This window comes from Alternaria burnsii, assembly GCF_013036055.1.
Source record: "Alternaria burnsii strain CBS107.38 chromosome Unknown 698, whole genome shotgun sequence".
NCBI classification, from domain to species: domain Eukaryota; kingdom Fungi; phylum Ascomycota; class Dothideomycetes; order Pleosporales; family Pleosporaceae; genus Alternaria; species Alternaria burnsii.
In genome coordinates this window covers 1335083-1357478 of record NW_024066111.1, presented here as the reverse complement: position 1 = coordinate 1357478, position 22396 = coordinate 1335083, and the positions used below count along the sequence as shown (strand labels likewise).

Here is a 22396-nt window from a genome sequence, read left to right as displayed (position 1 = left end):
GACTGAGCAAGCGATATCGCTTGACGTCAAAACCGGGGATGGGGCGGGGGTACGCGACTCTTTCGCCTCAGAGAGCGGAAGTTCCGGGGTGCGGCCGGCGTTTCGCTTCTTAAGCCTGACACCCCAGACATTTCCTCTCAGCCACCACATTGCTATGAATCTAGCACAGCCAAACTCAACTCGCGTTTGCGCGTCTACGTGCCACCCTATTAGATAGCTGTCGGAGCTCATCTGCGGAAGTTCTCTCATGTTCGCTGTCTAGGTAGCGCCAGCAACCTCATTGTGGTTGCGGTGATGCACAACTGAATGTCTGGTAGTCTCAAGTATTGCGTCAGAACCCCTAACCGCGAGGTGGTGTTCTATCGCAGCGGGTCTAGAACGATGCGTCCTTCTATCCTATAGCGAACGATCTACGATAACAAGGCGGCGACGTGCCAACGAGAAGGCTTTCCAGGACCAGCGGGCTGTAAGAAGGATTGCGGGGCGGATTATGGCGGCCAATAACGCTTGGGAACGATAGTAGCATGCATTTTGGCTTTACTGCCACTTGCCGCTGGTGACGATGTCTACATCTTCGAATAGCCTACGATTCGTCCTGAAGCAACGTTTCTGAGCACGGAAGGGCGGTATGCGTTTCATCGGGAGCGGGAAGACGCAGAAATCGCTATCATCATGGGCAAGGGCGTGCTATCTGACTTACTTGTGGAGGTGATAGCCTGGTCTGCTGACAACGCAACAGTCATGCAAGTATGCGGAAGCAGTGGCTGCATGGCGGGATGATTGGGGCCAAACGTAGTATAAAGAGCTTCGGAAGTACGCCGCATCTGGTCTCGTAAGCAGTATGTCTCTGTTTATGCTGTGAAATTGGACACATTGCCAAACCCAAGTCTTTTCTATTGCTGCTTGCGCGTATCATAATACCAGGGGCAGCTATTTTTGAAGAGTTATATGTGAATGGCTTACTCAGGCATGCAGTTACGGTTCAACCTATTCAGGAACGATAACACTTCGAATCACCTGTTCGCAAACTTTCAGCTATACTTGGCCATCTGCGGAATTTGCGAAAGTTGACAGCCAGTTATGTATGAGTGCTATGAACACAATATATATTCTCGTCGTCGATCATCAATCACCACTGCATCTAGCAGCCTCACTCAAAGCACGCATCCCACCAAGCACAGTACATCAAAACCCTCTGACACGGCTTCATGGATCAGTTTTCGATAACTGCGGGCGTTGTAGGCATAGCTGACTCAGTTACAAAGCTCGGTTCACTTAGAACCCGGCTGAGACATGACTACAGGTGCGCAGACGAAGATCTCGATAATGCTCGACAACATGCGTTGCTACTATGAGAAGAGATCAAAGCCCTGGAAACTAGGAAAGCTGGTCTCCCTCATGCTTTACATCATGCAGGGGATAACAGACCGGATTATCGTACATCATCTCAAAAGAGTTATGTGGTCATGGAAGAAGGGCCGTACACTAAGGCAATGTCTACCGCTCATGATCTACTTTCAACAATCGAGAGTTCTTTCCCCCTGCGGTCCGAACCACATACATGGAGAAGCAAGGTCCGATGGGCATTGAAAGATAAGCAAACTCTGTTAGAGTTGCAAGAGCGATTGAAATCTGCTGAAAGCACACTACAAGGAATTGCAACGATGGAGCAATTGTAAGTTGTGTCTCAGATCTGCTCTCGAGCCAACAACTTATAGACCATAGGCGAGTCAGCCATATGATGTACGGCTTACTTGTCCAACAACAGAGCGCCCTGAATCGTTTGGAGAAAAGTAGGGCAACGAACAGCAACGTCCTGGGGGTAACGGTGATCAACCAATCTAGTCCTTCGTTTAACCCAACCTTTGCTCAGGCCCAAATATTTGGGCCCAGAGCTTTGCGGAAGCAATCAAATCAGCTTGCAAAAAATTCTACCAAGCTTTTACCATGGACTGCACGATTTAACCAGTGGGGCGTTTCCGGTCAATTGACCATGCTACCTAAAGATGAGTCCACCAGTTATCGAGCTATCGTGCACGTCTCGGTACTTAGCAAGACATATTCCCTCCAAATGAAAGTGGTTCTGCCAGGGTTTGCTTTTGATCGAATGTTATACGTTCGCAACATCGTTCCTAAGGATTGCGCAATGGTCATCGCATGCAAGACAGGCGATTTCGATTCAGTCCACCGACTACTAGAGCGCGGGGAAGCGCAAGGGAGTGATATTACACCTGGCGGTTGGCCGATGCTCGATGTCAGTCAAATTTCTTCAGAACCGCTTCCTTTCCTAACAGACTATACAGTATGCCATCAAAAGTGGTTCTACACGGCTTGTTCGCCTACTCCTCGAGTATGGAGCAACTCCCAACCTAGCATACGGCGAACATAACATGTGAGTACAACCTACTTTGACTGTTGCAACGAACATTTGGACGATCTGCTGACATCAGTCATACAGGACGGCGATACAGTCTGCCTTTCTTCATGGGCACCTGAATATAGGAAGGGTATTGCTGAACCAAGGTGCAGACATTGAGCACATCGATAGTGATGGCTTTTCGATCATCTCGTACCTTTGGGTAGTCGACAAGCCTTTGGAGAAGTCAGCCGAATTTATGCGCTTTTGTCTCGCCAACGATTTTGGTGAAGTCAACACATGCGATAGCCGGGGCTGGTCAGCATTTCACCGAGCGGCCGCCATCGGTACATCGGATGACGTTGAGACGTTCTTGAGACTTGGTGCATCGCTTGAGCTGAGAACGCAATGGTATGGCTGGACGGCGCTCTTCTTCGCGGCATCTCACGATAACCTGGACACATTCCAGACCATCCTTCGATACTCAGAGCCGGACGTGTACGAGTCTTTGGATGGTGACGGGTGGACACTTCTCCATTGCTGCATTTACTTTGGGGCTCCACGAATCATGAGACTATGCCTGCAAAATGGTACGAACATCAATCAATTGTCTCTCCCATCACCACTGCCGGAAGACCCAGAACTCTCATACAGAGAGCTGTCTCCAAGCGACATTGCGCTTTACATCGGGCCAAATCGATATCGAATGTTCATGGAAGCCCTCGTCGAAACTGGTCGTCATGCAGATCTACAAGGTATAGACGAGGAGATGTTCTGGGAGGCAGCTCCTAACACTGGAGAGGCTGAGGTCCCTCGCTGGATCTATGGCGCCGAGGATGTAGATGACGATCGATGGACACTGCTACACTGGGCATCATATAACGGCTCTTCCAAGGTGAAGAAGCTATTGCTGCTCAAAGGCATTGATCCAGAGCACATGGACGCCGTCACATTGGAAGAGAATCCAACCTTCTTACCCAAAAGCCCTTTTGAGAATCGTTAGATACCTGGAAGACAGGGATTTTCGATCGATTTAAGCACGTGTTCAGACTAAATAACCAAAGGGAAAACTCTTTCAAATTGTACATGACGAGCAAAGACTTGTCAGATCGAGTTTGTGCTACAGAAGTACAGATTTCCTCATTCAAGTTTACTGGAGCTTGTAGTACTCCTACCAACCTACGTATCAGATATCTAGCGTAATTCCATGGTGAAGAGCGACTCTTTTGGCAACTTCCTCCCCACTCCAGTAAGCTCCGGTTACAGTGCCGAGTCCACCTGGTGGTGATGTATGCTCACCAGCAAACCAAATTCCACGATTGCGGCCCATACCCTCCCTAAGTACTTTGAAATGAAAATCTCCATCACCAGAACCCACTGGCATGTTGGCAAACGATCCAAACCCTGCAAACTCGTCATTCTGCCAATCTGTTGACATAAAGGTCACAGGAGCACATTCAGAGCGGGTGGGATCGTAATTTGGCAGCTTGGAATAGTACGGATGGAATATGTCGTCCAAGATCCGATAGCGTTCTGCGGAGTCCTGCGACATACCTCGAACAAGCCCACAAATATGTCTGCCCCATTGACCGTATACGAAGAACATGATGATTGGTTGCGAGAATTCTGCTGGCATACCAGAGAAAGACACGATCTCAGTTCGCCACCGTGACGGGTTTGTATCGGTTGCGTACTCTGGCCGCAAGAAGAGAGACTCGATCGGAAACGCGGGACCTCTGGCTGATCCGGCGTTGTTTCTAAGATCCGGATCATCCCAGAAGGGTTTTGGAAATTTGATAAAAATCTTCTCTAGGTTCCCATATCCAATACTTTGAATTGCTGTCGAAATCTCGGGAGTCAAAGGTGGTGAGAAGACGTTCTCATTACGTTTCAACCACCCTAAAGGAGCAGTAACGACAACGTCCTCGAATTGGCCCTGGAAACCACTCCTTGAACTGATCTGTAGCGAACCTGACTGTAAGTTCGAAATTGCAGTCACTTCGCAGTTCAGCTGAACATTGACTTTCTTCGAAATCTGGAGATACATGTCATGAACGATGTCCTTGTAGGTCGATGCAAGGAACAGGTTATCTACGTAAACAGTTAGCGATAATACTGCAATTGGGTTGGGTCATCTATACCTCCTTCCAGCCCAGCGTCTAGCCAGAGGTTCTTGAGACTCTGACGTTCGCTTTCGTCTCCCATAAACGCCCCCCACATTTCAGCAATATACGCCAGAAGTGACGCATCAGGCTCTTGACATCTGCGATGCGAACATCTCCTCTGAAGTTCTTCACGAACGAAATCCATCATCTTCATTGTGTCAGATATCGCTGCTGCATTCGCGTGACTCTGTTCCATCGCCAACTCCAGAATTTCCCAAACTTCTTCATAGTATTGTCTTGCCTTCTTCCGGTCGAACCGCATTCCGTTCGTATCACATATGGATTCAACCACGCTACAGGCAACTGTCGTTGACCCTGTACTTCTTGCAAGCTCTACGATAGGATTGCCTTGAGTACCATGGATCCAGCTCGCACCAAGATCGATAGGTTGACCAAAATGGTGATCTTGGTGGATACGACCGCCAACACGGTTTCCTGCTTCGAGTATCGTGACATTGAACCCCACGTTGGTAAGAAGTATAGCGGCTCGTAGTCCACTGATGCCCGCTCCGATAATGCAAACTGTTCGCTCATGGCTCCGAAGATTGGATGTTTTACGCCCATCGTGGTCTTGCTAGGATCGAAAATTGGAGATAGAAAAAGAGGCCCTAGACTGATGGAGATGATGTAAGAGTGAATGATAAATGTGGTGGACCGCGAGCCATTTCGACTATTTTGTAACCCATCCAGATCAGCCGCCAAGCAGCATGCGGCTTGGTTAGGCAGTGCCAGCCGATAAACCCTCAACGAACGACACTGCTGCCCTAACTGCAAATATCAAAGCTCACAAAGGAAAGGTGCATGATGGTGATCTCGGGAAGCATGCATGATTTGAAGTTGGATGTGATGATGGCGTGAAGGCCAGCAATCACCGAGGTCTGTGCTTCGAACTACGGGATTGACGCGTCGTAATTCGCGCTTGGTCCCTCGAAGACCACACTGTTGGCATTATAGTAGTCTGCCGTGGTTTGAGCCTCATCAAGAAGACATGTTGTATTGCATCTACTCGGCTGGCGATACTATATACGGCAAGCACAGCCCCGCGTTACATATAGGCGATGACTGCCCAAATATACGAGGCTCACCGTTGGTGGGGTAGATGCTTTCCCACTAAATATTGCACTCACAACACATACCATTACCTCACTAATCCCGTTTTAAAACGGAGCCACACATGGCGCAACCAAAGAATTCGTCGAACATCAAAGCTGATTGTCGTCCGCTGTCCACCAGCGATATTGCCAGCCTCGTTCAGGTAGCTGATAAAATTCATCCCGATCTTCCTGAGAGCGACGAAGTCTTTGCAGAGCGTGCGAGACTGTTTCCGCAAGGCTGCCAAGGTCTGTTCGATGAGGCCGGTGAGCTTTGTGGATATATCATCTCCCATCCTATTCTGTACCGCGAACCGCCAGCTTTAGACAGGCTCCTTGGACAAATCGCTCCAGACGCAAACCAATACTACGTTCACGATTTGGCAATTCTTCCTGAATTCCGTGGGTCTGGTTTAGCGCATGAATGTCTCACCAAGATTCTGGGGACTGTCGCAAAGCAATATGCAACGATTAGTCTTGTTTCTGTCTATGGAACAGCGGAATTCTGGGGGCGGTACGGGTTCAGAGCTCCAGAGACAATCGATGACAAACTTAGGGAGAAGATTTTGGGCTATGGTGATGACGCCTTGTATCTCGAGCGCAAGAACGAGACACACTCATCTAATTCAGGGGTGTAAAGGATTTGTTCTCTAGGTCGGGGAGACTTTTGTCATTCATGAAAGTTGATTGAACAAAAGTATGATACGTTTCAAGAAAGAGAACACTCTCAATGCCGCGGTTCCACCACGATGTGCATATGCGTATTGTCGGAGCTGGAAATAGTGAGCACATTTATTGAAAGACTAGACCGCGATCCTAGCTCTCTTCTCAGATGATGCAGTAACCTATCAGCTTCTTTTTCCTTCTCATCAGATCCTAATCATGATCTAACACGTTGATGTCTTTCTGAATCCTGGACTACTAGTACTAGACCTTCCAAGTAGTATCCAGCGATCTTAGACCGTAATTTGGTTTAGAAGATAAGAAAGCGCGATCATTATTCAAGGGTATCGTCTTCGGCATTGAACGACACATGTAGATCTGAGCCCAGCGCAAGGTCCGGGATGTAGCAAGCTGAACACCGCTGATATCGTTCTGGAATTCAAGATCGGAAAACCTATTGAAGCCTTCTTTTTAGGATCACGAAGGTATACGGACATCAGCTGTCCTAGTGATGTATGAGTTGCGATACACGTCCTGCATAGTACCAGCTTCTACCTTCCACCCTTGGTCGGAGCTTTGAAATACATGGGTGTGTGAAAGCTGTCTGGGGCATGAAATCAGCGCCTATTATCTTTACCTATCCAAACATGCTCTATGTCCAACTTCAGCGTCACCTGTATGTTATCACGAAATGTCTTCGAAAGAGTATTGACCAATTTTTCCTAGCATAGTTCTTCAAGTGTGGGCCGTAGAAGCCGTAGCTAGGTTTAGAGAGGATCAATGCTCCACATGTAGGAAAGTGCGACATTAGAAGATGCAGTCCAGCAGACGAAAAATGGAAGGACAGAGGAAATGTATGGCAAGTAATATCATGCGAACTTAAGGCAATGTCTTCAGGTCACTGTGTGATTGTACGCCTGACGCGTACCACATAATGTGACGACAGCTTCCGGCTGTCTCGAAAGCAATGCAAACGATGCAAGACAAGCAAGCCAAAATGCGTGTTAAATAATTAAGCAAACGAGATTGATCGTGTAAAGCCCATCGATGATAATTTAACAAAGATGTATCTCACTCATAACAGTCACATCAATACAGGCCTCAACTTCCACACATCTCATCTATTCTGCAACCAACCACCAGCATGGCCATGGTCAGGATAACTAGCATAGTCTTGTGTCTTTGGGCAATCCTTGGCGTCTCTATCAACATTGAATGGGCGGCATCCTCAACCTCAATCAGAACATGATCAGTGCCTGTAGGCTTTAGTCCAATCGCTGAAGTGATTGTGGGATCGCTTCTTCATCAGGAGGAAATGTACTATGGGGTCGAAGATAATGCAGAGGATACGGATGACGGTGAGGAATTGAAGAGAGCAACAGAGGTGAGTATGATACAGCACTAGCGTATGTTCAATGACATAGTCCGTGCAAAGACATTAGTTTTGTAAGATCATGGAATCGCATGTGAAAGGCCAAGATACAGCTAATCTAGATCTTGCAGAGTGTCTGCATTGCCTCCTTTGTGCTCTGCGACGTCTCCTTGACCACCTTGATGATTTCCTTGAACCTGTCGGATGTTAGCGCACGAACATGAACAACAGCATGCCCGCTTTGCTTACTCAGGCGTTCCTGCATCTCCAACAAATTCATACATGAAGCTCTCGCTCGTAGTGACCACGGCACCTTCATGCCTCAGCCTCGCCAAAGCGACGGGCACCTCCTCCTTGTTGCAGGAGCTTACGCCATCAGCAATGACATATACTTTGTGTCCGGACCGGAGGAGATCGAGTGTGGTCTGGGTGACGCAAATGTGGCTTTCGATGCCGACGATGATACAGGAGAGTGGACCGGAGGCATTGAGTGAGTCGAGGGCTTGCTTGACTTCTGGTGTTCTAACAACAGTCAGCAGATGACTTGGGACATACATCATCCATGTTGTAGCTCACATCATAGAAAAGAGTGTCTTGTCAAGATGACAGACTGTCTTGATGCCATCGGGCTGATCCAACTTCAGCTCCGGACATGTCTCGCCCAATCGCGCTCTGTTCTGGGTTGTTGCGAATACGGGAATATTCAGTAGTTTGCCTGACGGTGTTGGTCAGCAATAAGCGCGTGGGGCGAAGTGTGTAGCGACAGAAAATGGGCAAGCCAGCCTGAGACCTCTAGGCTGACAATCCGGGGGTTCAAGAGGCTGGAGATGCCATGTTGGGTGTCTTATTCGGACTTTGAAAGACGGTGTTGGTATGGGATGGGCAACGCACTTGCTTTGAGCAGCTTCTGTGCAGTCGAAACGACTTTGGGGAATTCATATATAGCAGGACGGAACTTCTCTTGAAGATCGCAGACACTGCGATGGTATTAGTAGGGGAAATGATAGTCGCCGCGGGAAGGCATACAAGAGGGCGGGGTTCGCTATGGTCCATCAGCCCACTGTCGCACGAGATGTTGCTGAGCCGCCTACCAATGCGTCGCTGAGCCATGGCTGAAGAGAATGTTCGAAGAGCAGTTCTACGGCAGGTGAACGACACACTTGGCTGTGCAACGCGTAGGAGGAGAGATGCCATGATAGTCGATGCGCATATGCAAGCCGCATGCGAACGTGCCTCGGCTAGAAGGAACGACATGGTCGCTACCCCATCTGTCCAATACGCCTGCCGTACCAATGTCATCATGTGACCAGGCAGAATGCCGGGCATCTGAAACGAGTCCGCCCGTAGACAATTGCCTGCATATTGAGCCCCAATTTACCGCGTCGAAACAAAATCATTCCAAACGCGAGAATGTCCGACCTCTGACATCAGTACCCAGGAGGCTGTACTTGGGACCAGAGGCGCGGGTACCCTGTCCATTACGAGATACCGCCGTTGGTGCTGTCCCTGCGTCTGCTCACGCGGTGATATACCGGCCAGATACAGATCTGACAAGACGGGAAATAGACGTTGCCAGCATCGCTGCTGGTGGTGGACAAAGTCGGAGCAAGAAGGCATGGCGGGCGGTCTGGTCTGACTGTGATGCCCCTACAATCTCACGAGCGACCGTCATCCCCTACGACATGGACTGCACGAGACAGGAGGCGCCCATGCTTAGCTGGACATGAGTTCTCCAGCTACCAGGAGTTCGTCGGCTAGTCAGTCAGCAAGTCGACTCTCCTGTCTCTGCAGCGTAGTAAGCTGCCATGTCTATAGCGTACTGCGCACGACGGAGTGGCCCGTTGCATACAACCGTCTCCGCACGGTCAGCATGGTCAGAGCTGATGACGGCTGACGGTGTGGCGTGGGCAGTGCTTTTTCCCTTACTCTGTGTCCTGGGCGCGGGGAACGTCACAGGCGCGGTGGGTGGTGATGGTGGTGGAAGAAGGAAGGTAGTCGTGTCTTGTCCGCTGGGCTCGAGGAAGCCAGGTGTGCAGCAAATACGGCCGCACCCCGCCATGCTGCAGCGCTGAATCTATTGAATTGCGTGTTATATTGTCCATGGAGAAGGCGCCCCTGTCGCAGTCACACGTCCCAAAGCGCCCTAGAGGCAGCCCTGTGCGTTCATCCCTCCTTAGGACCTGCTAGGCGTGGCCCAAATGCTCGAGCCCATGCATGCCGCTGCACTGCAACTAACCGCACATAACCTCTTGCTGTCGAGTTCCTCTTCTTTCGCTGTCCGCAGAGCCTCGATTCCCGACTGCCTCTAGCCATTGTTTAGCGCTGACGGGCGGAACCACAGTCGACGCCGGAGACATTTAGCAGCGACGAGTGCAGACCAGGCTCTCACAGCAGGGGTTCACGCACCAGCATCTCACGACGCCGAATTCCCCGATACTCCTTCACCGTGTGCTTTCACGCATTCCACCCACTGCCTTCACTTGCTCTGGAAGCATCTCCCCATTGTCGACTCCCCCAGGCCCTCTGCACTAGCCCTACGCCGGCCGCAGCCCCTCCCCGAGTACCGCCATTGCCATAGCCAGCGAGCGCCCGCTAAAGTTTATGAGCGACCGCCGCCACAACAACCCACAATATCTCTACATACAACACCCCCAGCCCATTCATTCGGACCCTCGCCGGACCAAAGTGCCCTCGCCCGCCCTATATTCTCCCGCCTACTCACCCCTACCGCTCCCTCCGCAGCACCCTCTGCACCACCACCACCACCACCACCTACAGTACGCCCACGTGCCGCCGTACCTGCTGCTGCATCCCTTTCTGCAGCTCGCGCGCATCGACGAAGTGCATCAACCCGCCTCGCACACGCCCTTCCCCGCCGTAATTGTGTCTCCCCACTCGCTGAGCCCGCCTCCCCAGCGGGACTCAGGCCGCACCCTCTCCAAGAAGCCTCCCGTCAAGACGGCACAGGCGCACACAGATGACACAGATGGGAATAAGGATACACAGCGTAGCGTGCCCACCAGCGCGCCCACGATGACATCAAACCGTCTGCCAAATATGTCGAGCAAACGGGAAGACGCGGGCGCCCAGACGCGCGCCCAGCGCCCGTCTATCGTCTCGCAACACTCGAATTCCGTTCCCTCGACGCCCCTGCAGGTCGCCCGCAAGTACAGCACGCGCTCGCGCTCCCCCTCGCCCAACGGCGGACTGGGCAGCCATTCGCCACGCTCCGTCTCGTCCGAAGCCAACGGCACCATGCCTACGCTGAGACCCGCGCGCCCCTTCAAGTGCAGATTCGAGACCAATGTTGGTATGCTGGGTCGGAGACGCATGCCCTACCAATCAGACGAGATACTGGAAAAGGCTAAGGAGGAGCCAAAGAAGAGCTTGGATCCCAACGAGGACGACAAGTTGAGTGGAGACATGCGGGAGCTGTACGATCGGTTAGTGCCGAAACAGGAAGACGAAGATACTCGAGCGCGCTTTATAAGAAAGGTGGAGCGCATACTCCAGACTGAGTTTCCTGGTACCAAAATCATGGTCCATGTATTCGGTTCTTCTGGCAACATGTTATGGACATCTGAGAGCGATGGTAAGTGCCACGCGGCATCTCGAGATCCACACTAACAGAAACAGTCGATATTTGCATACAGACGCCCATGAAAAGGCTCGAAGAGATGCATCCAATAGCCGAGGCTTTGGACAAACGTATGAAACACCACAAATCAGATTGATTGAGACTGACCTCCTTAGATGGCATGGAGCGCGTGGTATGCATACCAGCAGCCAAGGTCCGGATAGTAAAAGTCTGGGACCCTGAGCTGCAACTCGCCTGCGACATCAACGTGAACAACGTCGCCGCAATCGAGAATACGCGCATGATCAAGACCTATATACAGCTCGACGATCGTGTTCGACCGCTCGCCATGATTATCAAGCACTGGACAAAGAGGCGTATCCTGAACGATGCTGGTCAGTCTGCTACATACTTACCCTCCTTCCCGACTAACATCGCCCAGGTATTGGTGGCACAATCAGCTCGTACACATGGATATGCCTGATTATCAACTTCCTCCAGACACGGGATCCGCCGGTCCTTCCTACCCTGCATGATCTTTCCGATCGAGCGCTAGACGAGACGACCGGCCAGCCTTCGTTATCGAGTTTCGCCGACGATATAGACAAGCTGAGGGGTTATGGAGACAAGAACAAAGAAAGTCTGGGCCACTTGCTGTTTCATTTCTTTCGTCTCTACGGACACGAAATCGATTATGAGAAAGACACGATATCGGTACGACAGGGCAAGCGAATACCGCGAGAAGAAAAGGGCTGGCATCCTGGCGGTGGCCAGAAAGAGGGGGTTAATCGCCTCTGTGTGGAAGAGCCTTTCAACACGGAGCGTAATCTTGGAAATTCTGCAGACGATTACGCTTGGCGTGGTATACACCTGGAGATTCGTCGCGCTTTCGACCTCCTTGCAGACGGTCAGCAGCTCGATAAAGCATGCGAGCAATTCGACTATCCACCGGAGGAAAAGTCGAACGCGATTTTCAAGAAACCTCAGTCGCAGAAAGCCATTATTACCTCTAGTGTACCAAACCGGAATGGACGAGGAGGTCCAAATACGCGTGGAGGCAGAGGAGGCTTTAACCTGAAGGGTCAGCATGGAGGTAGCAGGCGATCTTCCGGTAGCTCCAACTACGTTCAGGGTCGACCACCCTTCCTACATAGCCCGCCGATCCCAGCGAGCGCTGGCCCGGAGTATTTCAGCTTCCCAAGAGGCATTCACGATCAGCTACACGACCAGCTGTATCAGCAATACCAAATGCTGGAGATGCAGTCGAACTCTCTACGTGCGCAGTTGGCTGCTCAACAACACGCTCAGCAAGCACATCAAGTACGGGCCGCGCAGATGCATGCCCACGCCGTTGCCCAGGCACAGGCGCAAGGTAGAGCGTCTAACAGTACAAATGGGTCGCCGCAAAAGTCGCCATACATCAACGGTCGACAGAGCCCTCGTTTGGCTGAACGTGGAATACCCCCAAACTCGCTTCCTCAGGGCTTTCTATATCACTACCCTGGCTTCTTCACTTCGCCTCAGTCTGATCCTAACGGCTCACAAGATGGATCACGAACCAACCCTTCGTCTCCTTCTTTGAGCAGTAGTATACCCGGCGTACATGGAGGAGTGCATCGTACATCCAATGCAAGCGAAACAAGCTCTCTTCGTTCGCACTCACAGCCTCCTCGCAGTGCGGGGCAACAGCCTGTCATTGTGGGATACCCACCTGTACCTCAGCTCGTTGATCCTGCACAATTTGCTGGTTATCCAATCGCACGATCATCAAAAGATCCTTTGCGACCACAGACGACGTCGGACATCCCAGTGAAGCCCAACACGTCCCAGCCAGAGTCCGGTCTGTCTTCTGACAACAGTTCGCCCAAGGAATATGTTGGCTACTACGTTGCAGAACAACCGCAGGCACGCCCGCTACAAGAATACGCTGTTGGATCGATTCCATCCTTTAGCGAACTGGCTCAGCGTCGTCGACGCGTCTCGCCAGAGATCACCCAGCCTCTTCTGAACACTGCTTTACGACGAGTGACGCGATCTCCTTCGCCACTTGGGCATATGCGTAGTTACTCTACAAGTGTTACTCAGCCGAATGATGTGCCACCTACTGAACAGCGCAAGTCACGCATTGACTCTGTCCGTCCACCTGTCGACAACGGTCCAGTCATTGTTAATGGCTCGTTTCCAAGCCAACCTCGTCCTAGAAGTGATACGGTAGAGACTGTACCGCAAGAGATGCCACCTCAAGTTTCACTTGGGGCATACGCCAATGATCAGGCTATCCATCAGATCCAGCAGCTTCAAGCGCGGCAGCAGTTGGTTCTTCAGGAGATGGAAAGACAAAAAGCAGTGCAAAACATGGGTCCCCCCATTGTGAATGGCTCAATGAACGGTGCCCCACCAGTGGAGACAAATGGCTTGACGCGCGTGCCAAGCGAGGGCCAGCAAGCATTTCCTACATTCGGGGATGGCTGGGTAAACTATGATGCCACTAATGGTCACCAAAGCGACCGAAGCGATGACATTTCACCAACTCGCTCGGTTCCCCATCAGTGGGGCGCACCAGCGTACAATAACGGCCTACCTCCTCTGGAAACTTCAAATGTGCAGCGAGCACATCCTCAAGAGATAAAATCTGCGACAATTCCGCTGCTATCGCCTGTGTTCGAGACGCGCACGCCTTCGCCTACTGCCGGCAGATCTGCAGATCTCAACAAGCTCGTCAATGGTAACAATAGTCACAAGTCGCAGGTGAAGCCAAGCAACGAACAACATCGTCGCGCATCGCTTACAGGTGGATCGAATGGTAACGCCAAAGAAAATCGTAACGGTCAACAGCAAAAGAACAACACGAACAATGAGAGGACGAACAAGCCGAGCGCGACAGGCAGTAGTCCCAATACTTGGCAACAGCAGCCTCCTCGTAAGAAGGGGAAGAACAAGAAGCCGAGAGCTCCAGACCAGAAGTCGATGGGCGAGCCATTGCCTGTCAATGCCGCTGATCGCAAGGGTGGCTAGATATTTGTCGTTGCTGTCGACTTGAAAACTATAGAGATCGCTCTCCGGTTGCTCGCTTGGTTCGCTTTTGAATAGCGGAGACACGTCACAAAATTGCATTTTGAAGTTGAGCAGCCTGGGGTCATTTGCACGCCGGATTCCAACTGGTGGGGCAGGCCAATTCGTACGATGCCATCACGAGACAGAAACGGTGAGATGCCACTGAAAAGAGAGAAAAAGAAGGGAAATCACCCGTCGGACGTCACACACACACACACACACACACACATCGACAATATGTCGTTGACTCTGCTGTTACACTCGGCGGCGCGAATCACGCGCTCGCGCAGAGCGCTTTGTGTTTCTTTCACTTGGTCGGCGTTATTGTTTTGCTACGCGCGACATGCATTTTATCGCATCATCTTGGAGTTTAATTTCCCTATCGTTTTCTTCTGGGATGCGGTCTTTCGGTTCACAAATATCTCGGTACACAACAGCATTGTTTTCTCTGGTCTCTCTTGGGTCGCAGGCTGCGGAACTCTGTCATGGGCTGGCTCATTTTGATGTTTATTACTGGTTGCGAACACGGACATGGAAAGTATTGAGGCATGTATAGATAAAAGATGAGCGAACGTGCCTGTCGATTTGTACGAGGTTCGGGCTCTCTGGGACGAGATAGAGGAATGAGAAATTGTTAAAAGCCATTGTCAAGATTCTTTGAATGACGGTGTGTAGGAACCATATTGGCTCGTGACGATGTTTGCTGTAGCGTGCGTCTACACTTCATTTGCATGATGGGGAGCGATGATCAGTGACTGCCTCTTCGCACTTGATGCTTTCCCCCGGCTTATGTAGCTTTGATACGCCCTCATCTAAGTCCTACAACTTCGAAATTACGTGACTTCCAACAAACAGATTAATTCACCCAACGCTTCATCCCCACACAGCGCGACGATGCGACAATACACTTACGCAGAATTCCTTGTCCACTCTATCATGGTGCCTTGCCTCGCTATGTTAGTTGTGTTTCAGCATACTATCATGCTATGACGGGCAGCGGGAAAAGCGAGTTCGTAGACACGGAACAAAGCGCAATTGAAGTGTATGAGAGAATATGGTAAGAGGCAAAGAAAACTCCAAAAAAAAATACAGGATTGCTTCGTTACTCCAACCCATAATGCAATTTCCTTCCTCTTTCCTTGAGCAAGTCACAACATCTCCCACTCTCCTCATCCAAATATTCTGCACCTTCCCTCACTGTCCAGCCCTTCGCACCACATTCGTACACTACTGCACTCTTTGCTCTCTCTAACATGACATCAAAAGCTTCCATCAACACATCCATCGGTGTCAACAAACCCTCCTTCTCCAGACTATGATAGAACTCCTCCGCGCTAATTCCCGTCCTGACAACATTCGGCGCCACGGCATTAACGGCAATACCCTCTTCCCAGAGCAATGCGCCGTAAGATCGCGTTAAGCCGATCAAAGCGTGTTTTGCTGCTGTATATATGGGTAGACTGGGTACACAGTAAAACCCACATACACTTGCTACCAGACCAATTGTGCCGCGCAGGAGATACGGGTCTTCGGATCCTCTATCCCCCCAAACAACAAGATCCTGACGTCGAAAATGCTGTATCGTTAACGCGATGGTATAGAGAACACCAGTGAGATCTACATCGATAACTGAGAGATCGGGTCTCGTAAATGAATCGGTGGGCTGCTTGCAGCTCTCAGAAGGAAAGGGAAGCCACTTCTTCTCGCCGATGCCTGCAATAGGGAATACACAGGAGATGCGTCCACCGAGAGCTTTAAGTGCGGCTTGAAAGACAGAGAGCTGAGATTCCCAACTTGACGTGTCGCAGGTAGCATAGTAGAGGACGGTGTTGTTGGGCGTGTTGTGCTGGTCGGCGAGGTGTATAGCGCCAGCCGTGTTGCGGTCGGCTATGAACACTCTGTAGTTTTTGGATAGGAGGTGGGTTGATAGGGCGAGACCTATGCCACTTGCGCCACCTGTGAACGTTGGTTAAGATGTGTTAGATTTAAGGGGGAGCAGCATGGAGTACCTGTTATGTATGCCGTCTTGGGCTGATCACCCATATCCCTGTGTAGCTCTTCTTTATGATTATTAGTTGGCTGTGAGAGGATAGGAGCGTATGTAGGTGTAAGATTAGCACGCTGTTCATATATGCGATTTGTAGGTCATTTTAAGCTTCCCCGCAGTCGGGAGGCACATAGAGGATGCGGGGTTGTGCCAGAGACTTTAGACCCAATCGAAAGCATATCCAGCATACTCTCTGTTTGTTTGGTGCGTTTGACATGATGGCTGTGAGTGTAGCATTTGAGATTACTTCTAGAAAGTATGCCTGCGATGTTTGTGTCAAGCTAGCCTCGGGAGCGTCAATCATATGTTTCCCCCCAGGAATTAAAGCCCAATTGATATACGAGCATATATTTTGGCTTCTTCAACCACCAAAGGTACTCTATAGCTATGCTAGAGGTGTTGAGAGGTGTTGACATAGGCTGGGACCTCTGGAGGGTCGATGATAGTGACGTCATATCATCTGCTCACTTGAGCTCGCATACTGGCACATCGCGAGATACACACATGCAGTCACGGGAAGCCGTGACACAATGTTGACCTATCAGAGGAGGCTAAAAGAAGACTAACGCATGCATGACGAGGACGTAGATGTACAAGTTTCAACGAAGAAAAGAAAATGTTGGGTCTGGAGCTCCGCGACTTCCGATGGTTCGAGCCTGATGTTACCTACACGTGGAAGCTGAAACTCATGACATCTACTGAACATATATATATATATATATATATATGCATATAGCACAATAAACTGACTACAGTAACCACTTTGTACTCCCGAATCTGTTCCAAAGGCTTGTTACTTCTCAAGCTTCCCGTCAGGTTTCTGACGACGTCATTGTTACTCCACATCGAAACTACCTAGCTGGGCTGGACATCTGGACAAGCATTGAAACTTTAGTTGGTACATTTAGCATCCACCAGAGCAAAGATATCTTGGTCAGATCCCCCGACAACCACCCCCACGAGTCGCAACCATGCCTGAAATCATCCTCTCGATCAACGCAGGATCCTCTAGCGTTAAGATCTCCGTCTACAAAACCCCGGAGGATGGCGCCTCGATACCGAAACAACTTGCTGAAGCAACTGTCGAAGGCCTAACTGCGCCGCCTGCAAAGCTCAAGTATGAGCGTGGAGACGAAAAGATCAAGGGAAAGGAGCTAGAGAATGTTACCTCACAAGAAGACGGGTTCCGCTACATCCTAGATCACCTGACCAACGATGAAGGCCTTCCTGAACTCAACCACAAAGAAGACATCCGCTTCACGTGCCATCGCGTCGTTCATGGTGGTGACTACCCCAAAAGCCAGGTCATAGATAAGGAAACATACCACCACATAGAAGAGCTTTCGGATCTAGCCCCCCTACACAACGCGCCTGCGCTGACCATCGTTCGAGCCGTAGCAGACATCCTGCCACACGCAAAGAACATCGCTTATTTCGACTCCTCGTACCACAACACACTGCCAGAGTACATATGCACCTATCCAATCGACCAAACGGTCGCACAGAAAAACAAACTGCGCAAATACGGTTTCCATGGCATAAGCTACTCGTTCATCGCAAACGCCGTATCAAAGCACCTGCACAAGCCGCTCGATCAGATCAATATCATCGCTCTACATCTAGGCTCTGGCGCTTCCGCATGCTGTATCAAGGGCGGCAAGTCGCTCGATACGACCATGGGTCTAACTCCCCTCGCAGGTTTACCAGGTGCCACACGCTCTGGCTCCATCGATCCATCTCTCATGTTCCACTATACACACAGCGCAGGAAAACCCTCGCATAGTTCTAGCGAGAAACTGCACATTACGCAGGCTGAAGAGATCTTGAACAAGAATAGTGGCTGGAAGAGTCTGACTGGGACTACTGATTTTGGGCAAATCAGCTCTTCGGAGAGAAAGGAGGATAAATTGGCATTTGACATCTTCGTCGACCGTATTCTGAACTATGTGGCTCCCTACTTTACCAAGTTGGATGGTGAGGTCGATGCTCTTGTTTTCGCGGGGGGTATTGGTGAAAAGGGAGGAAAGCTGAGACAGGCTGTTGTCCAAGGAGTCAGGTGCTTGGGTTTCAAGATTGATGAAGACAAGAATGCGAAGCAGGTTGAGGATGTGGTTACCGACATTAGTGCCGGGGATGCGAGGTACAAAACGTTGATCGTCCAGACGGACGAGCAATTGGAGATGGCACGGGGAATCCTGGAGGATAAAGATAGGTTTGTGGGGAAGAAGTGATCAAGTAGGTTGATGCTTGACGAGATATGAAAGCACGCGTTGGTAAGAGATTGTAATGGTATTCTTCTATTTTTGACGCTAGGCCGGTAGTCTATGGCCTGCGGTGAATACCACGATGCGCTGCATGAATGCATGTCATTGGGTATCGCTCCCGGGTGATGTAATGTCTTTGGTGAAATTCAAACGCCATGTCCTGATCCAATCCAATCCGTTGTAAAACGCCCTTTGAATGCACTAGATGAAGCCAAACTCTGGGGAAATGTCCCTCGGAATCTGAGCCAGGCTGCTCTTATGAGGTGACGGGGCAGTTGCCCCGGGCTCTGAAGAAGACCCTTTTCGGGACTGTGATTGCGAAGTAGTCTATACTTGTCCAATGGGTACTCCAAAATTGAGCGGGGGACTCTTGAGCCTGACTCCGTCGACAACTTCGGTGGCGCATGAATTGCGAGATTCGGCAGATCCCTTGCGACTCAGTGGCAAGCCATCTTCAGCATTGTCTGCGGTGGCCGGGGGAGCGGCGGGTTCGGGGGCGTCTTTGAGTTTGCTGAACCTGTCCTGGTCCTTGGCAACCTTGTCGAGCACATCATCGAGCACGTCCAGTGCTATGTGGTCGCTAGCGCCATCGACGGGATTGGTTGGTAGCATGAGCGGACCTATCAAGGGCTGATCTTCTGGTGGTGTACCGAACCGTGCTTCTTCCTCGTGAGCAGGCGGCTCTTGAACCGTGGGTTGCTCGTCCTGGACCGGAGACAGGGCGCGTGGAATCAGCGGAGTGTGACCGGCGAAGCGCTTATTGGCTTCGGGTAGCGGGGAGAGCAGAGCATGGGTCGGAGGAGGGGATGGGAAGACTTCGTCGTCGAGATCGGACGTGGGCAGGGAGATGCGCGTGGGCATGTCAGGGCGCTTGTGTCGCCTCGCAAGCAGCGTCTGGAACGAGGAGCTGTTGGGATCGAGGGTACCCAGCTGGGCGCCGGTGATGACATTGTCCAGGCCCTGCAGCTTGTCTGTTATCATCTCGGCGGGCGGAGTGGTCGTGTCGGGGGCAGTGAAGAGGATGTCAGGACGAACATCCATCCTGGTGAGGCCAGCCCAGACCGTCTGCGTCTCAGCGTCGGCGTATGGCATCATCAAGTTGCATCAACGCTAGAAGGCGGTTAGTCGACTTCTACGCCTTCTAGAGGCAGCACACGCACCTAATGCAGGCTGCGGGAAGACAAAGTGCGCCGTGGCTTCGGGATCGAGGGCAGAGTGTCGCGTGGTGAATGTATGCCGGGGGAGTAGGATGCTACAGCGAAGGATACCGGGCGGCGACGGTCAATGCAATGCGTATGTGGGAGTCGACGACGTAAGACTGCGGTGGGGGGAGAGAGAGGGACTGGCAAAGGCGGCGCGGGTAAGTTGCTCTCATATGAAGGGCACGAGTCTAGCGGGTGGATACAAGTGCAACAAACAACGCAGAACGCGGGTGCGGTGAAAGCGAAGCAGCGACCTGCATCACCACAAACACGTCACACGTCATAGCCGTGGAGGCACGACGGTTCCTGGCTGCCCACGTCCGCCCCCACCATCATCCCCGGCCACACATCCCCCCCAGCGCCATCATTCCCGACTGCACAGTCGAGCTAAACGCCATGGAATTTGTTTTCTTGATGTTGCTGCCCTCGCTTCTGGTTTCACGCTTCATTAGGCCTGCAGAATCCTTCAAGCCACCCGCCGTCGCGCTTGGGGTGTGGATCGGCGTGTCATGATGAGAAGCCCCTCTTGGCCGCCATGAAGCGCCTGGCCCTGACCGGCGTCATCTTGCGACATCATTATCTCGAGAAACACCGCGTGCTCTCCATTTCCGTCGACCTGGTAACCACTTTGAACATCGCTGCCCTTGGCGGCGTGCAATACGCCTACACACGTGAGAGCTCATTGGCAGCATAGGCCTGGTTCCGGTCGACACCTAGCACCTGCCATCCTCTCCCGCCTTGGTTGTGAAGAGGGGTAACGCGCTCGCAGCTTCGAGTACACACTCGAATTAACAACCAAGGACGCATAAGCTGCATATACGTTCCTGAATCTTCTAGCCCTCTTCATTCCCCCAACATACCCCATTCCGACGTCTTCCGCTCCAGATTGCAGATCGCCCCTTCTCAATCTGGAAGACTAGTAACCGCTGCCTGTCTAACAAAGGTCCCCACTGCGCCAGATCATGGAAGCCTTTCCCTATATCTCTCCACAACTCAAATATTCGGGCCTGACCAAGCAAGAAAGAGAGGGTCTGCCAGCAAAGGAGAAGCCCGTCACCATGAACAAGGCTAATTCTCCACGTACAAAGTCGGCGCAGACAGACCCTACCAAGGCGGCCAGGAAACATGAATCCATGAACAATCGCAGCTATGCGATTCCATTTCCTGGAAGCATGAACTCATCTGAAGATGACACACCACCCTTTCCCGACGCCGAGGTGTCTTCACTGGCGCTCGACAACAAGCCTGGTGCCCAAATGCACTACACGTACTACCCTGCATCCAAGCCCCACGGAGGTCACCCAAACCCTTTCTCACAAACACTGATCGTCTTCCTAAACGGACTCATGATGCCAAGAAGTTCGTGGGATCCGGCAATGCGCAGTTTCTTAGAGAAACGGATAGCTGGACGTCTACCGTATCCCGCTCTATTGAGTTACGATAGATACGGCCAAGGAGACTCAGATCCCGATCCAGACGACGAGCATCCACCACCATCGCACGGACATGACGCAATATCTGCAGTCAAAGCACTCAAGCAATTCACACTTCAAATATGGAGGGATCACCTTGACATCAATAAACCTACTCACTATCCATGTCTCATCTTCGTCTGCAACAGCATCGGATGCGCACTTGCAAGACTCTTCGCCCAGTGCTACCCAGGGACTGTGTCTGGCTTATTGTTTCTAGACAGCATCATGGCCAACTCAGACTACCAAGATATATGGCCGGACCCAGATGCGCCAGACTTCAATCCACACACACTACCCGAAGGCGTAACTGAGGATGAAGTACGCTCGACAAGAGAAAAATATAGAAGAATGTTCCATCCCGATGTCCCCAGTCAAGAGGGCTTATCAAGAAGAAATCTCCCGCGATTATTACCGTACGCGGATGCACCCAAGCTCGAAGGCTACCTGGGCAGAGGTCCGTATCTCACAGTCGTGGGCCATGACTGGGAGACCTTTGCTGAGCAGTCGTGTACGTACATGTCTCTTTCCAAGTCGACTCTTGGACTTCAGAGACTAACTCGGCAAATAGATACGGGCACAATGAAGACTCCAAAGGTGCTCACTATGACCTATGCCAACCCCGCTTGGCGCCGCTACAATGAAGGTCTCTGCCGAATCACAGATGAAGGCAAGGCTATCGGTCCCATAACAGCTGTCCGGTGTGGCCACTTTATCCAGCAGGACGACCCCAGATTCGTGAGCGACGAAATGGTGAGTCTGCTGGATCGGGTAGTGAATCGCGTTCAGCAGGTCAGCCAAAGAGATTGACATGTACGATTACCATTCGATAGAGGAGAATGTGGGTTGGGTTGGGTCGAAGTTTAATATTTGAAGGTCATGTGGCATGATATACAAGAAATCTTCAGTATCTAATAATCCAGAACCGCGTAATGATAAGAAAGAAAAAAGGCCGCCCATATGTACAGAGTTTCTTAACAAAAGAAAGCTATAAGCATTTCTGTATGCGGTATCCAAAGCTCGGTCGAAACGTGTCTGATCGTTCGTCCTATTGTCGTCGTGATGTGCTGAGTCTGTAGACCTACAAATTTCTGACATATGATAAATGTTCATACGCGAATTTAATTACTCGT

General features: G+C 51.1%; 9 protein-coding genes across 9 annotated transcripts; 5 read left to right on the top strand and 4 right to left on the bottom strand.

Moving 5' to 3' along the window:
- Window positions 1-1664: 1664 nt before the first annotated feature.
- Window positions 1665-3359, top strand: GT037_004624 (uncharacterized protein; the record flags this gene model as incomplete). Its single annotated transcript, XM_038929671.1, has 4 exons — window positions 1665-1675; window positions 1726-2254; window positions 2304-2392; window positions 2459-3359. The coding sequence occupies 4 exons, from the start codon at window positions 1665-1667 to the stop codon at window positions 3357-3359; spliced, it is 1530 nt and encodes a 509-aa protein (XP_038787943.1).
- A 183-nt stretch (window positions 3360-3542) lies between these two features.
- Window positions 3543-5095, bottom strand: GT037_004623 (uncharacterized protein; the record flags this gene model as incomplete). The annotated part of the gene is made up of 2 exons (XM_038929670.1): window positions 3543-4447; window positions 4498-5095. Coding segments are annotated over 2 exons (1503 nt in total), but the record flags the coding sequence as incomplete, so codon positions are not given.
- Window positions 5096-5695: 600 nt separating this feature from the next.
- On the top strand, window positions 5696-6250 carry GT037_004622 (gcn5-related n-acetyltransferase protein; the record flags this gene model as incomplete). The annotated part of the gene is made up of 1 exon (XM_038929669.1): window positions 5696-6250. The coding sequence occupies one exon, from the start codon at window positions 5696-5698 to the stop codon at window positions 6248-6250; it is 555 nt and encodes a 184-aa protein (XP_038787941.1).
- A 1515-nt stretch (window positions 6251-7765) lies between these two features.
- GT037_004621 (isochorismatase domain-containing protein mitochondrial precursor) lies at window positions 7766-9264 on the bottom strand (the record flags this gene model as incomplete). The annotated part of the gene is made up of 6 exons (XM_038929668.1): window positions 7766-7844; window positions 7897-8169; window positions 8224-8362; window positions 8539-8624; window positions 8717-8928; window positions 9118-9264. 6 exons carry the CDS (start codon window positions 9262-9264, stop codon window positions 7766-7768), a joined length of 936 nt encoding a protein of 311 aa, XP_038787940.1.
- Window positions 9265-10248: 984 nt separating this feature from the next.
- GT037_004620 (poly rna polymerase cid13) lies at window positions 10249-14239 on the top strand (the record flags this gene model as incomplete). Its single annotated transcript, XM_038929667.1, has 4 exons — window positions 10249-11239; window positions 11284-11355; window positions 11401-11619; window positions 11667-14239. The coding sequence occupies 4 exons, from the start codon at window positions 10249-10251 to the stop codon at window positions 14237-14239; spliced, it is 3855 nt and encodes a 1284-aa protein (XP_038787939.1).
- Window positions 14240-15380: 1141 nt separating this feature from the next.
- On the bottom strand, window positions 15381-16321 carry GT037_004619 (uncharacterized protein; the record flags this gene model as incomplete). The annotated part of the gene is made up of 2 exons (XM_038929666.1): window positions 15381-16234; window positions 16288-16321. 2 exons carry the CDS (start codon window positions 16319-16321, stop codon window positions 15381-15383), a joined length of 888 nt encoding a protein of 295 aa, XP_038787938.1.
- Window positions 16322-17296: 975 nt separating this feature from the next.
- Window positions 17297-18556, top strand: GT037_004618 (acetate kinase; the record flags this gene model as incomplete). The annotated part of the gene is made up of 1 exon (XM_038929665.1): window positions 17297-18556. One exon carries the CDS (start codon window positions 17297-17299, stop codon window positions 18554-18556), a length of 1260 nt encoding a protein of 419 aa, XP_038787937.1.
- Window positions 18557-18916: 360 nt separating this feature from the next.
- GT037_004617 (uncharacterized protein) lies at window positions 18917-19681 on the bottom strand (the record flags this gene model as incomplete). The annotated part of the gene is made up of 1 exon (XM_038929664.1): window positions 18917-19681. The coding sequence occupies one exon, from the start codon at window positions 19679-19681 to the stop codon at window positions 18917-18919; it is 765 nt and encodes a 254-aa protein (XP_038787936.1).
- Window positions 19682-20326: 645 nt separating this feature from the next.
- On the top strand, window positions 20327-22153 carry GT037_004616 (uncharacterized protein; the record flags this gene model as incomplete). The annotated part of the gene is made up of 5 exons (XM_038929663.1): window positions 20327-20462; window positions 20509-20545; window positions 20735-21774; window positions 21835-22016; window positions 22097-22153. The coding sequence occupies 5 exons, from the start codon at window positions 20327-20329 to the stop codon at window positions 22151-22153; spliced, it is 1452 nt and encodes a 483-aa protein (XP_038787935.1).
- Between the last annotated feature and the right edge of the window lie 243 nt (window positions 22154-22396).